Source organism: Drosophila rhopaloa, unplaced genomic scaffold, assembly GCF_018152115.1.
Source record: "Drosophila rhopaloa isolate 14029-0021.01 unplaced genomic scaffold, ASM1815211v1 contig_115, whole genome shotgun sequence".
Lineage (NCBI taxonomy): Eukaryota > Metazoa > Arthropoda > Insecta > Diptera > Drosophilidae > Drosophila > Drosophila rhopaloa.
In genome coordinates this window covers 18,220,505-18,234,981 of record NW_025334990.1, presented here as the reverse complement: position 1 = coordinate 18,234,981, position 14,477 = coordinate 18,220,505, and the positions used below count along the sequence as shown (strand labels likewise).

Genomic DNA, 14,477 nt, shown 5'->3' with positions numbered 1-14,477 from the left:
AGTATGGAAATAGCGATCAGAAAATAACTGAAAAAGGTTTAACAAATTTAAATCCAGTTGACCAATAAATAACTTGAAACTTAAAGAATACTAAGGGTTTCTCGAGTTGTTTTAAACTATATCGTTAGTTTTAAGACCATATCCCTTAAAAGACCTCCTCTTCATTATATACAGTTGACTTTATTCGTATGCATGTATATTTCGTGTAAGTGTGTATAATTATATTGTTTATTCGCTACAACATTTGTGGCTCCATCGGCGTCGCTGGAGACCACTACAATAATATCTCGTTTCGCATAATAATATATAGTACATGCAATCTAGACACAAACTGTTGAGCAAATCAAACAGCTCGGATTAACTTGGTTAATCGCGTACAAAGGCAAATCATAAAGAACTCTCTTCGTTCGATGCGCAGACTTCTAAAGTTTCATCCTCTTTTCGCTACAATTCATTGTTTTCGTTTTCGTGAGTACATGCATGTGTAAAACATTTTGCCTAGAACCGAAATACAATGCAAATAAGGCAGATTAAACACTAACATCTAAGTGGGATCGGGGTCTCGACTCGAAGGGATTGCAGGTATGCGTGTGTTGTTGGTGTTGCTGGTGGACAGACAGGGAAGACGATTAAAATGAACAAGTTGTATACCTACATATATCGTACGAGAATACCGGCTATATATAATATACATATATATCTCTGTATGCGTGTGTATAAATTACATAAGTAAGCGGGGGCTAATCCCCGCGAGCATTCACAATAGTTTTCATCACTCATCTAGTTCGGATGGTGTTCGCCGCCACTGGGACTGCTGTTGCTGTTGGTGTTGGTGTTGTTGTTGGTGTTGCTGTTGTTATTGTTGTTGTTGCTGCTGCTGGCGGTGGCACCACCTCCGCTACCGCTGCTGCTGGGCGTCCGCATCATGAGGCGGGACAAGCTGGTGTCGCTGAGCGAGTAGATCTCCGGCTCGAAGACCGGCGGGCACTCCATGTTGGGGTAGTCCGGCGTGGCCGCTTTCGAGTCCACGGATCCGGAACTGGACACCTTCGGGGTGGCCGCACTCTCAGATATATTGGTCGCCGAAGCCGCCGCCGCCGCCGCCGTCTCCACTGGCTCCTCCTCCCGCTGCCGGCTGGCCATGATTGGGGGCGGAGGAGCTGGCGGCAGCGGCGGTTGTAGACCCTCCGACGAGCACAGGTTGGTGGTCGAGGTGGTCATGATGCCTGGGCCCCGGTAGCTCCTGTAGCCCGCCTGATTGTGCGTGGGCAGGGTGATCTGGCTGAAGATCTCCTGATCGCAATCCGGATCGGCACTGCTCGGCGGCGTCACCATCGACTGCTGCTGCTGCTGCTGATGATGATGCTGCTGGTGATGATGGTGTCCGAACAGAGTGCGATGGAGCAGCGGCGAGCCCAGGAAGCGATTCTCCTTGGAGGGCTTCGCCGGCGTGCCGCCCGAAAGGGAGAGCTTGGAGAAGATCGGTGCCGAGTTCTTGCGATGCGCATCGTACTTGGTGCCCACCACCTTGTCGCGCAGGTCCTGATTGTACGTCTGGCTCTTCTTGATGCTGCTGCCGCTGCCAACGAGGGCCATCCCATTGCCACCGGCTCCGTCCAAGGCGTGATTCGATTTGGACTTCTTGTTCAGCGGCAGGGTCATGGTCATCGCATGACCCGGGGCACAGCCACTGCCCGAGGAGCCGGTCGAGTGTTTCGAGAAGGGGAACCGCCGGTCGCTACTCGACTTGCCCTTGGACTTCTTCTGCTCTGCCCCGGATCCGGAGCTCTTGCCACTGCTGCTGCTGTTGGTCTTGTGCAGAAAACTGGAGAACTGCAGCTGCTGGGGGCGCAGGAAGTACTTGGTCCTGCTACTGTGCTGCGGCTGCGACTGCGACTGCTGATTGTGTTGCTGTTGCACATGCTGGTGGAGGCTGTGCTGGTGGTGCTGATGGTGATGATGGTGGTGGTGCTCCTGGCGGCTGCTGGAGCTGGTGCTCGGCTCATCCCCGCAAATCAGCTCGTAGCCAAAGTCGCGCAGCTTCTGACCCTCCTTGGTCCTGGTCCGCTTGATGCTCTCGTCGTCCGGCTTGAAGCTGATCTCGTAGTCGGGCGCCTTGGGCAGACTCACGCTCTGGATCTTGGGCAGCTTCTCCAGCGGCTTGGCCACGCTGGCGCTGCTCATGGCGCTCTGCTGACTGGCCGTCGACTCCGTGCGCGCATGCTTGTGCTTCTCCACGCCCAAGTGCACCCGGTTGTTGTACATCTCCTGGGCCTCCTCCTCCTGCTTGCGCAGCATCAGGTCCTTGAGCGTCACAAAGCCCTGGATGTTGTGGCCGTGGTCCAGGGTGCTGCCCACACTCATCTTGGGCAGCAGCGCCTTCGAGGTGTGGAAGTCGAACTCCACCAAGTTCGGATTCGAGGCGTGCAGGAAGTTGAAGGGCGCCTTCTTCAGACTCGACTTGCTGCTGGGACTCTGACTCTGGCTCTGGCTCGGGCTCTCCTCGGAGCTCTGGTGATGCAGCGAAGTGGGCGTGACCGTGGGAGTCGGCGTGGGCGTAGGCGTGGGCGCCGGGGAGGTGGGCGGACCCAGAATCGAGGCGGAGAACGATACTGCGGACTCGGTGCCACTTACCACCGAACTTCTGCTGGAGCTGCGCGACAACTTGGGCGCCACCAAAGGCGGAATCTGTGTGGGCGGCATGGCCGGGTCATGGTAGCCCGGCGTATTGGCCCCAATCTGGAGGCCATGATAGCCGCCGGGCACCTTTGTGAAGCTGCGGAACTTTTCCGTGGGCACGGGAATGTCGCTGGACGCTTTCGCCGCACTGTTCTTGAAGGGGCCCATCGTAAACTTGCGCAACGAGTTCAGGTAGCCGCGCTCGGCCTTGATGGGCGCGGAGGAGGGTGGTGTGCCACCAGATAGCCCCATGGACATCGACATCGCCTCCTTGCTGCCCTGTGGCGAGGGCGTGCTCAGGTTCTTGGCGACCAGGGCGTCACTCTCCTCGCCCGAGCTGTCGTTCTCCGAGTACAGATCCTTGGCATTCACACCGCCGCCCGATCCCGAGCTCGGCGGCACCTTGAGCGACGCCTGGCGCAGGTAGTCCACCCACTGGTTCAGTGCGTCCAGGGACTCGGCCGCAAAGTAGAAGCTCTTGGCCGTGTGGTAGACCTTGAAGGCATGCGGCTTGGAGTGCACCTCCTTGGCCAAAGAAACCGTGAATCCGGGCAGGAAGATCACCAAGCTGGCGCTGGTGCTCTGCTTGCTGCTGAATCCGTACAGAATCGTGTCCAGCATCACAAAGTAGATCCTCGCCCAGTAGGTGACGCCGTGGTGATTCTTCTTGCGCCTGTACAGGTGGCCCTGGATGTCGCCCGTGTTGAGCAGCTTGAGGTTCGTGTTCCGCCGCTTGGCCATCAGGCTGTGCTTCTTCCTCAGCGTCAGAGTGCGGGACTTGCTGGGCGTGTGCAGCTCACTGACCTCCGCAGGGTCGATGGGGGGTGACACGATGGTAGGTGGTGTGGCGATGCTGGTGGCACCACTGGCTGCCTGCATGCTGGCGGGCTTCGGAGGCGGCGGTGGCACCACTGGCGGCGTCATCTCCCTCTGCTTGCGCGGTCGCGGAGGAGGCGCCGGCGAAGCGACGAGCAGGAACTCCTTTCGGGGCTCAATCGCTGGCGGCGTGTCGGACTCCTCGCCGGAATTGTCGTAGGCCGGAGTGCTGTGGCTCTTGTCCAGTCGACCGCGACGACCCTGTTGCAGCAGGGGCATATTGATGGCCTCGGCCAGGGGCAGGTCCTGGCCAAGGGTGGCCTGGTTTAGCGCCTCCAGCAGCTCCTCGGCGTTCTCCGTCTTGCAGTTGCGCAGCGTTTCCAGTGCATCCTCATCGCCCTCGTCCGCAAAGGGAATCGGCTCGAAGGTCTCCAGTATGGTGTTCTCAACATTGCAGATGAAGTTCTCGTTCTTCACGACGTAGTCCTCCTTGGCATCGAATCGGACTACTTTGCTGACTCCCGGCTTGTAGCGATCCGCGAGGAATTCGCGCTGCGAACCCTCCGTCAGCTGCTTCAGCTTCCTCACCTCATGGAACATCCGCTTGGCCTTGTCCGTGGAGCTGTCGCCGGCAATCCCGATGCAGGTGGTGGGCCTGGGTGCAATCTCCAGGCCGTAGCCGAAGGATATCGACTTGTCCCGGATGCTGGGCGAGCCGGGATCACAGATGGCCGAAGAGCCAACTCCCGGTTTCCTTTCGTGCCACGACGGTACCACCAGATCCGAGTGCTTCAGACTCAGAAACTCGTCCCCGCAGATGGTGTACCGCCGCTGGAGCAGGGCTCTTGGCTTGGGGTAGTACAACCGGATCTCCCGGGCAGCTGACTTGGGATCCGTGGGCGTGGGTATATCACTGCAGCTGGAGTCCGAATCGGAGGCTGAGGACACTGGATTGGCCTTGATGAGCACCTCTCTCTTCTCGCCGCCCAGGGGTTTGCTTGGGTCTGGCACTACGCTCCCGATTCCCCCCGTTGCCGTTCGCTCCGTATCCAGGGTTAAAAACGCAGTCCTGGGACTCGGCATCTGCTCCGCCCAGCGACCGGCCATGTTCCTCTTCTTGCTGGGCAGCCTGTACGGCTGCATGTAGATCTGGCCAAACATCTTGGTGTGCTTGGGCCGCTTCTTTACCGTGAGCACCACATCGGGCAGGGCCTCCCTCAGGTGCTCCAGCACCGTGCGATGCTGCCAGCCCACCACAGTCTGGTAGTTGATCTGCACAATCTCGTCGCCGTCCTCGATCTTTCCGGAATTGTGAGCCGGCGAGTTGTACTTGATGTCCGTGACGCGGTGGATGCCGTTGTAGCTCGACTCTATGTTGAAGCCCAGCTCGGATTCGCGTTTCTTGAGGGTGACGAGGTTCAGGGAGGCGGGCTGCAGCACCATGGGATCGGATATGTCCTGGATGACGAAGTTGGCCAGATTCTCCAGACGCTCCGCCGTATGCCGAATCGCCGGAACCGGCTGCAGGGCGAAGCGATCCCTGTGAGCGATGGTGGCCAGCTCCAGGCCGCATTTGAGCACATTGCCGCAGTACTCGCGGTACATCTCCTGCTTGCGGAACGGCGTTCGCTCCAGACTGCCCACCAGTGGCTTCAGTGTGGCTATCGTCCGGGTGATATCGTGCAGTATCCGCGTATCGATCTTGGTGCTCTCCGCATGGTTCCGGGCCAGCTCGCGATGGAGATTCCCGGCGGCCGTGGCCACATGCAAGGCCATGAACTGCAGATTGTCGTTTTTCAGATGATAGTGCTGGAATATTAAGGTTATTGTGGGGGTTAGAGGGTTATCGCGGCGATTATCGGACCACGGCACTCACAAAGTTTCTCAGGTTCTCTACCGCCTCCAGCACAATCTCCTGGTGACCAATGCGCAGCATGCCCAGATTCTCCAGCTCGTACGGCCGTATGTTGAGCAGGGCCCTTCCGCCGATCTCCTGCTTGGAGAACTCGTACAAATACCCCTTCATGGACTCATCCAGACCTGGCGAAAACAGGAAAACATAATTACATGGCTGGTAAACCTTGAACAAAGCGGAAATTCTTGTTGCACTCGATGATGATGATGTTGTTGCTGCTGTTGTTGTTGTTTTTGCTTTTTGGGGCAGTGGCTGCGAGATGCACTTTTTTTCTCTCTCTCAGCTGCGTTTTCCTTGACCTCGAGCGTTACCTTTGATCCAGTCGGTGACCTGGTCGGGCGTCCACTCGGCGATGTTGATGTAGGCCATCGCGCTGCTGCTGCTGAGGATCCTCGCTGGCCGCACCTACGGCATATTATCAAATCTGTGCTGTGCTGAAAAACACGAACAACGAAGTTTTTATCGGATATTGTTGCGTCCTGTAATGTGACCGTGCTGGGTGTTTAGCTAGATCTTAAATGATGCCAGCCCAGCTGGTTGGGCACCTTGCTTATTCACTTAGTGGAGACTCAAGCCCGGGGACCATCTGTTGATTGAACCGGTTAAACCGGTTCCTTAACCTAAATAAATTGTAAAAGAAAAAGTTATTGTTTACTTTATTTTATATGTAATTATCAAAAATATTTCTTGTAGTTAAGTTGGACGTAATGGGGTAACCCCTTGAGGGCTAAATTAAGTTCAAGTTGATGTAGCAACATTTAAAACAAACTGTTTCTCAAGTATTATTACATTAAAGGAACAAGCTGAATTTATAACAATTAAACATCACCAAACAACAACCAATCTAAACTCTTTCAACATAGACCTGTAAAATCATATACAACTTATATAGTTTGAAAAAAATCAATAGATTATTATAAATTTATAGCCGAAAGAGCTTAAATCTGTATGGTGTGATAGATATTTTTAAGATTTAAGTGCTGATAAATAAAAACTCAAAAATCCCGCTCATCTTTTTGCCATTCACCCCTCGAAAATCTTTGCCAACAACTACGATATCGATAAGTCACAGCCAATAGCGCTTTGCAACACTTTTTAAACCTTACAATCAAACAGCTGAGCGCAATGGGAAATCCAATTGATTTGCACCAAAACATTCGAATAAATGCCTCAATGACAGCATCAAATGGAGATAAATAAGCCAATTTACGATCCACAGCTGCAATGCCTTTTCCCAGCCAGTAATTGGCCCCGTCAGCTGGCCATCTACACTCGAGGAAATCTATATGTATTCTGCGCGCACGTTTTTTCAACGCAACGCTTTTTGAATCGAATCCGTCTCAGTCACTTGCTGGGAGAGGGAGAGGCACGACGAAGTAAATCACCGCGTGTTTTTTTCTAATCGCTGCAATTGGCCAACTGCAATCTAAATCGTAATTCCCTGGCCGAAATGTCTGTGACCCAGACTAAACAAATCAAGTTCTACAACCCATCGAGTTCCGCGAGCTCCGACAGGTAACGAACGACTTTTTAATGCCATTAAAGGCATTAATTCACGCACGGCGAAAAGTAAAGTGTGAAAATCCAACAAAAGCCATTAGAATGTGAATACACACACACACAGCGGCATGTGCTCCAATAGGCAGCCATTCATCATCCATCGTGGGGCCTCTAGGCAAAACACGCAATATAAATAAATGCTAGGAAAATGGCATAGGGTCTGCGCTCGCGAACACCTCCGAACATAACATGTGATAAACTCAATTTCGATATAGTCGCCGGTTGCATCGGATCGGAGGTGAGAGCGAGACAGAGAAAGACGGGCGAAAGAGCGGGATAGCGCAGCGAACCCCCTGCGAGAACAGTTACAAGCCAGAGATGCGCGCGTGAGCGAGTTTTCTTCAATGCAACCGTCACGGAAAATTTATTTGTTTGACCAATAATTGGAAAGCCAGCTAGTTAAAACTAGAAATTATCCTTAAACAAAGTAAATTATTTCAATCTATTCAAAAAATATAATGTTTATAAGATTAATTGAGCTTATCTTTTATAAAATAATAGATTGTTTGCACTCTAAGATATTCAGCTGTAACAGTCCTTAGCGACTTAATCTTACTTCCAATATTTGTTGAAAAAAGTATTTATTGATTGTTTCTATCTGAAACTCACGACACGCGCACATCTCTAAGTGAAGGCAGGCGGCAACAACAACCACATGGCTGCGACGACGCCGGCAGAGTCGAAAGCAGCGCAGCTTTTTAACCTTAGCACTGCCTTAACACTTTTTGTCATTCTATCCCCAAACGCCGCTCACCTCACACCTCCGCTGAATTACTTTTTTTTTATTAGTTATCGAGTAAATATTGGCCGCAACGCAAAAGGCATACCATCGCTGCGAAGGAAATAAAGCTCCCAATCACATGCGAATTCGCGCCGGCGATCGTGAGCGTTTTTCTGTGCAGTGAGTGACCCATTTTTCGGAATCGCCTCGCCGGTTGCGGTATTAAGTTCTCACGCCCACAGAAACGGGCTAAAAATGAGCAGTATCACGTTTTTGTGCAGCAAGTCGGCCCACAACAGCAACAATAACAACAACAAAAGCAGCAGTGATGTGCCAAAATCAGCATTTGCAGCCGCATCTGCCGGTTTACTAACCATCGCCACCCACCAGCAACAACAACAGCAACAGCTACAACAACAGCATCATCAGCAGTCAAAGGTTAAGGCTACAGCAGCCAAAACCAATGGTCACATGTAATTCATTGCATTTTTCCCATTTTTAACATAAAAAACCCGATCGAAATCGAAATCCCATTTACATACATATACATTTGTGCATGGGTATCTCTGTGTGAGTGCGTTGTTTTTGTTGTCTCATTTACCGCCATTCTAATTGTTTTCGTGTTGTTTGCCCAGTACTCTCTTGTTTTTCGCCCCGTCTTTGTCTGTTTTCAGTATTTAATTAACGTTTGCGTCTTGTCTGTTAACATTGTTTATCGAGTCTACGGTGCGGCAAATAACAACAAATAAAGAAAAGATGATAGCGTCAGCAAGTGCTCCAACATGGCTGCGATCACATAAGCCACGTCTATCGGTTTTTGCCAACTCCAGTTCTCCTTCATTCATTCCAATCCTTCATCCTATTCTCTCTTCTGGAATGCCTGCTGTCCTCGTCCTACCTGGGTGGCCATAACCTGTTGTTTCCTTTTCTGGCAGAGCGCAGCACACGTGGCAAATGCGGCGCTCTCTTCCTCTCTCGCTTCATGGTGTGCAAAAACTACAAAACTATAAATATGCTGAGGAATCTCTGCCTCTGGCGTCACCAGATTATTGGCCCTGCACTGAGAAAAACACCTATTAAAATATATTTAATTCATATCTAATTCAAATCAGAACAAGTTTACAAAGTTTGTGTATGTAAATAATGTTTCAGACCAAAACATTGAGCATCTCCCTCTGTTATTAAAAGATACTTCCTTAAGTTATATACTGATTTAAAATCAAGCGAAACGGTAAAATTGTTACTCATGCCACACTCGTTTTTCACCATTTGCGCTCTGTATATCTTTTTGGCACAGTAATGAAAACCAGGCAATACAGAGAAAGGCGGAGAGAGAGTGCAATGAACGCGCCTACGCAGTATCCAAAAGATGGACCGTCCGTCTTTGTCTGCCTGCCTCTGTGTACTTCTTCACATAAATATAAATTGGTTGTTATTTGGCACAAGTTGTAGTCTGCATTGTTTTAATGGCCAAATACGGCCGGAAAAACATTACGTTACTCCCGAATCATGAGGTCGTCAGCATTCTGCAGCGCACATGGCGGAAACACCCAAACGTAACATTGCCATAGGCATCTGCAAATATTAATGACATGGCGAAATAAAACTTTAACAACAGGAAATTGTAACATGTTGAGCTACTTAAAAAAATTTCATAAGAAACTGATCCTATCACTTTATTTTTTACATTTGTTTATGAACTTATATTACAATGTTTCCTGATTAAACAAAACTGACCCACCCTGGTGTTCATATCATATTTCATACAAAATCGCTGAATTGCCTTATCAATTCACAGGATTTTCATGCAATACTTTCTCCAGACCTACATTTTTGATTAAAAAGCAATAAATATATAGCATTATCTGTCGTTATTCACAATCATAAAACAATTAACCTTTTAATTTTAGCTATGTTATCTTCTATTACAGTCAATTAAAGCCTTAAGTAATCTGTCTATTTATAGAACATATTGAACAGTAGATTAATTTTGCGTAGGCAGTATGTCTGATATCATGCTATTGTGTGGGTGAGCCAAAGAGGCGGAGTGGGGGAATTAAAAGTAGAGTAGGTCAGAGAGTATACTGCATCCTTGAACCCACAGCTTTAAGCTCGCAATTCAATACCTGCCCTGTAGAAATTTCACTAACAAAATCAGTATTCTTGTTTCCTGTACCCATACGTTAATTTGAAATTATTATGAAATTAATCAGTGGTCGGTGAAAAAAACGTTATCGTGTCTAATCACCGAATTCCATTTATTTTGATTTAATTCAACGTCATTGTTATTTGGTGGGAGTGTAGAATTTGGTAATCGCCAACTAATCTGGGTATATACACTAATTGCAGCGATGACCGTTCCGATGCCACTGAGCCGCTCTACGTGGATCCATATGCCGACCAGGGCAGTGGTCTTCCCGGAGAGCTCAACTGCTGCCCGGCCTCGCCCACCACAGTGCCTGCGAAAGCGTCGCTGGAGTCGCCTCTGAAACGCTCGGGCAGGAGGCAGCGCACCACATCCATTGGCAACCAGACTACTACCGCGAATCCGTCCGAATGTATCATACGCGCAAACAATCGCACGATCTACACGGCCGGACGTCCGCCGTGGTACAATTGTGCAGGGCAGCAGGTGGAGCCCTTTGTCATAGGTAAGATTGGGAATTCCTAAAACCAATATAGTCCTTAACATCTTGTATTCTCTAGGAATTTGCGGAGGAAGTGCCTCTGGCAAGACCACAGTGGCCGAGAAAATCATCGAGAGCCTGGACGTTCCCTGGGTGACCCTGCTATCCATGGACTGCTTCTATAAGGTGGGATAATAACATTCAATCCTAAGGGAAAACCGGAACTCATTGAAGTATTTAATCTATAGATCCTAAATGAGAAACAGCATGAGCAGGCCCTGATCAACGAATACAACTTCGATCACCCGGATGCCTTTGACATCGAGCTGCTGCTCGATGTGCTCACCAAACTCAAGGAGGGCCGCAAGGTGGAGGTTCCTGTCTACAATTTTGTGACACATGGTCGAGAGAGTCAAACGAAGACCATGTACGGAGCCAACGTGATCATCTTCGAGGGCATTCTTACTTTCCACAGTCCCGAGGTGCTCAAGCTGTTGGATATGAAGATCTTTGTGGACACAGATCCTGACATTCGCCTGGCCAGGAGGTTAAAAAGGTAACTGATGGATATTCTTTTGACTTATTTGAGTATAACATGAAAAACCAATTTCAGGGACATCTCACAGCGCGGACGCGACCTGAAAGGCGTGCTAAAGCAATACCTAAATATGGTTAAACCTTCGTATTGCAATTATATAGCTCCTACCATGGCCCATGCGGACATCATTGTGCCTCGTGGAGGCGAGAACAAGGTGGCCATCCATCTCATCGTCCAGCACGTCCACACACAACTCCAGCTGGTGAGGATTACTAGGAGATAGTTAAAGGCTCAGCTAAAATTTCTTTCATCTTCCAGCGCGGATTTAAGCTACGCGAAACTCTGGCCAACTCCTACAAAGACCAGCCAATGCCACATTCTCTGCACTTGCTGCATCCCACGCCCCAGATCAAGGGCTTACACACGTTCATCCGCTGCCGGAATACATCCCGCGATGAGTTCATCTTCTACTCGAAACGCCTCATTCGGCTGGTCATCGAGTACGCGCTTAGTCTGTTTCCCTTCAAGAAAACCACTGTGGAGACACCACAGGGTGTTCTTTACGAGGGCAAACGCATGGAATCGCGCAAAATCTGTGGAGTTTCCATTCTTCGAGCCGGCGAAACAATGGAACAGGCGGTGTGCGATGTGTGCAAGGACATTCGCATCGGGAAGATCCTCATCCAGACAAATCTAAAGACCGGCGAGCCGGAGCTTTACTACCTGAGGCTGCCCAAAGACATAAAAGACTACAAGGTGATACTAATGGACGCCACCGTGGCCACGGGAGCGGCGGCCATGATGGCCATTCGGGTGCTGCTGGATCACGATGTGCCCGAGGACAACATCATCCTGGCTTCGCTGCTGATGGCCGAGATCGGTGTGCACTCTATTGCCTATGCCTTTCCTAAGGTGAGATTCGAATGGTGTCTCAAAAGTATTTTCTTTAACACTAATTTTTTTTTTTGCAGGTGAAAATTGTTACTTCCGCTCTGGATCCGGAGATTAATAGTAAGTTTTATGTTATACCCGGCATTGGTAACTTCGGCGATCGCTACTTTGGCACGGAACCCTCGGATGAATATTAAGAGACCCGGGCCAACACACCACTATGGAACCATCAAGTTTCTAATGTATACTAGGTTAAGTTTAAAGCGTTACTTAAATTATAAATTCGGAACGAGATGCTGTTTTATTGAAGTAGAAACCGCACAAGGAGCTGAATCACGAAAGCCAAACTTCCCACCACCAGGGCAATGGCCACATAGCGCTGTATCAGCTTTTCCCGACTCCTGGTTTGGGTCTGCACCTCCGGACCCTCTTGCTTATTTGCACATCTAGTCCAGTCCCGTTCGTCGTCCAAAATCTCGCCCACCATGCTGAACTTGCTAGCGCTGGTGATTCGCACATGAACACGAGTGCCCAGGAGATTTTCCCGCATGGGCAACAACACCTGCTCGTAGCTTTTATTATGACCCACATAGTGGAGCTTGTCGTGCGAAACCTCCGTGACCAGAACGGTATATATTTCACCTGTCCTTTCTGCATAAGGTTCATAGCTGTAGAAGAGATCAGTGAGCCGTTTAGTTCGCTTCTTCACCAGATTCGCGGGTATGCGTTCCATTTTGGCAGCAGGTGTGCCCGGTCGAGGGAAGAACTGATTAATGAACAGGCTGGGGAAACGGTACTTCGCGCACAAGGTCATCGTCTCCTCGAAATCATCTTCGGTCTCAGTGGGAAATCCGCAAATAATGTCCGTGGCGATAGTGACGCCAGGCACCCGTTCCCTAAGGAAGTCAACCACGTGCTCAAAGTCCTGGCGGCAGTACTCACGTTTCATTTCGCCCAGCACCGAGTCGCTACCACTCTGTAAATAAATACAACAGGTTGCTCAAGAGTATAAATGAATATAGAATTAAATCTTCACCTGCACCGGTACGTGCAAAAAGGAGTAGACCCTAGGGTGTTGCAGCACTTTGGCCACTTCATCCAAGTGCTCCAGGATGTAGGGCGGATTGGTCATGCCCACACGTAGCATACAGTGCTCGGGGATCACTTCCACCAGCTGCCAGAGCAACTCTGGCAATGAGCTGCCTATATCCCGACCGTAGGCTCCAGTATCCTCGGACGTAAGCCAAATTTCGCAACAGCCTTCGGCGAAGGATTGGCGGGCGCGCTCCACCACCTCCTCGGGCGGATAACTGGCCAAATCGCCGCGGGCGTGCTTCGTCTTGCAATAGGTGCACTGATTCAAGCATCCCGAGTTGATGGATATGATCTCGATCAGCGGATTTTTGCGCACCTTGGGCAGCGAGAGGGAAGCTCCTGCCAATCGACGGCCATGAACCTTCTTCTTGTTCTGCAGCAGCTGCACGCTGTGACCCTTTAGTGTCTCCTCCACGACCTCCACTACGCGATCAATCTGCTGAACACCGATTACAGAAAGACCGCTTAGGTAGTCGGATTTGGGAGCTCCCTGGGGGACGCAGCCAGCAACCACAACATGCTTGCCATTTCGCATGCCTGACTCGATCTCGTTGCGGAACGTGTCCTCCGAGGGATTCTTCACCGTGCAGCTGTTGAGCAGCCACAGATCCGCCTCCTCTTTGCCGCTTAATCTGTATCCGTAGGCAGCCAGTTGCCCGGCCATGTACTCGGAGTCCGAGTTGTTGTGGGCACAGCCCCATGTTTTTACGAACACTTTCTGAGTGCCGGGTATCACACTCTCGTGGATCGTGGGCTTTGGTTTCTCCTCCTCCTCGGTTTCCAGCCGGATTGCCGTGCGTTTCTTGGCGCGAACCGTCACGTTCTTCTTGTTTTCATAACGCTCCCGTGGCTTTACATCGTCGGCGGATATTAGATCCTCTATGTCGTCTACATCGTTGCCAGGCAGATCCTGCCCAAGGTGGTACATCTTTGCAGCCTCTCCTGGTTTTGGAAAACCATGTGCAACACGTCCAGCTGTTTACAATCGTGCTTCTTCTTCTAATGTTTGGTAGTGCTGGGAAGTGGGGGAAGGGTACTCGATAGGTGGAATCGATAACAGACTCGGCTATAACGACAAAAAAAACTCTACAAAATTAATAAATTCTTTAAATTATTATAATAAGGAAACGTTTTTAAGTACTTGTGTTTGGTTTTAAAAAGAAAACTTTGAATTGCATTGGCTTTAATTTGGTTTAATAAAAAAATATCATCGCAAAGCAAAGTGCTGCTTGCACTTTTTGACCTTTTTGTATAGCTTTAGTTAAAAATAAATACACATTGTTTTCAGAATATTAAATGTACATAAATATGATTCACTATTAAAACCAATCTGATAATTACTGTAAAATGTATTCAAATAAACATATTTAACTTTGAACTAATAGAATAACATCTTTGCCTTTGTTACTTTCACCATTTGATGTTTTTGTAAAGCTTTAGTTAAAAATAAATACACATTGTTTTCAGAATATTAAATGTACATAAATATGATTCACTATTAAAACCAATCTGATAATTACTGTAAAATGTATTCAAATAAACATATTTTACTTTGAACTAATAGAATAACATCTTTGCCTTTGTTACTTTCACCATTTGATGTTTTTGTAAAGCTTTAGTTAAAATTAAATACAC

At 49.2% G+C, this 14,477-nt stretch overlaps 3 protein-coding genes across 4 annotated transcripts; 1 reads left to right on the top strand and 2 right to left on the bottom strand.

The window, feature by feature from the left end:
* Positions 1 to 160: 160 nt before the first annotated feature.
* LOC108039641 lies at positions 161 to 5,899 on the bottom strand. The gene is made up of 3 exons (XM_017116703.2): positions 5,722 to 5,899; positions 5,372 to 5,535; positions 161 to 5,304 (listed from the first exon to the last, which is right to left on the bottom strand). Exons 1-3 carry the CDS (start codon positions 5,777 to 5,779, stop codon positions 781 to 783), a joined length of 4,746 nt encoding a protein of 1,581 aa, XP_016972192.1. The 5' UTR covers positions 5,780 to 5,899; the 3' UTR covers positions 161 to 780.
* An 840-nt stretch (positions 5,900 to 6,739) lies between these two features.
* On the top strand, positions 6,740 to 12,036 carry LOC108039633 (uridine-cytidine kinase-like 1). Of its 2 annotated transcripts, XM_017116693.2 has the most exons (8): positions 6,741 to 6,925; positions 7,760 to 8,164; positions 10,041 to 10,342; positions 10,398 to 10,504; positions 10,567 to 10,874; positions 10,932 to 11,118; positions 11,175 to 11,768; positions 11,828 to 12,036. In XM_017116693.2, exons 2-8 carry the CDS (start codon positions 7,947 to 7,949, stop codon positions 11,942 to 11,944), a joined length of 1,833 nt encoding a protein of 610 aa, XP_016972182.1. In that variant the 5' UTR covers positions 6,741 to 6,925; positions 7,760 to 7,946; the 3' UTR covers positions 11,945 to 12,036. The 2 variants fall into 2 exon arrangements, with proteins under 2 accessions (XP_016972183.1, XP_016972182.1); XM_017116694.2 differs by lacking the exon at positions 7,760 to 8,164 and having other exon boundaries at positions 6,740 to 6,925.
* Positions 12,018 to 13,840, bottom strand: LOC108039635 (threonylcarbamoyladenosine tRNA methylthiotransferase). The gene is made up of 2 exons (XM_017116695.1): positions 12,784 to 13,840; positions 12,018 to 12,723 (listed from the first exon to the last, which is right to left on the bottom strand). Exons 1-2 carry the CDS (start codon positions 13,768 to 13,770, stop codon positions 12,049 to 12,051), a joined length of 1,662 nt encoding a protein of 553 aa, XP_016972184.1. The 5' UTR covers positions 13,771 to 13,840; the 3' UTR covers positions 12,018 to 12,048.
* Between the last annotated feature and the right edge of the window lie 637 nt (positions 13,841 to 14,477).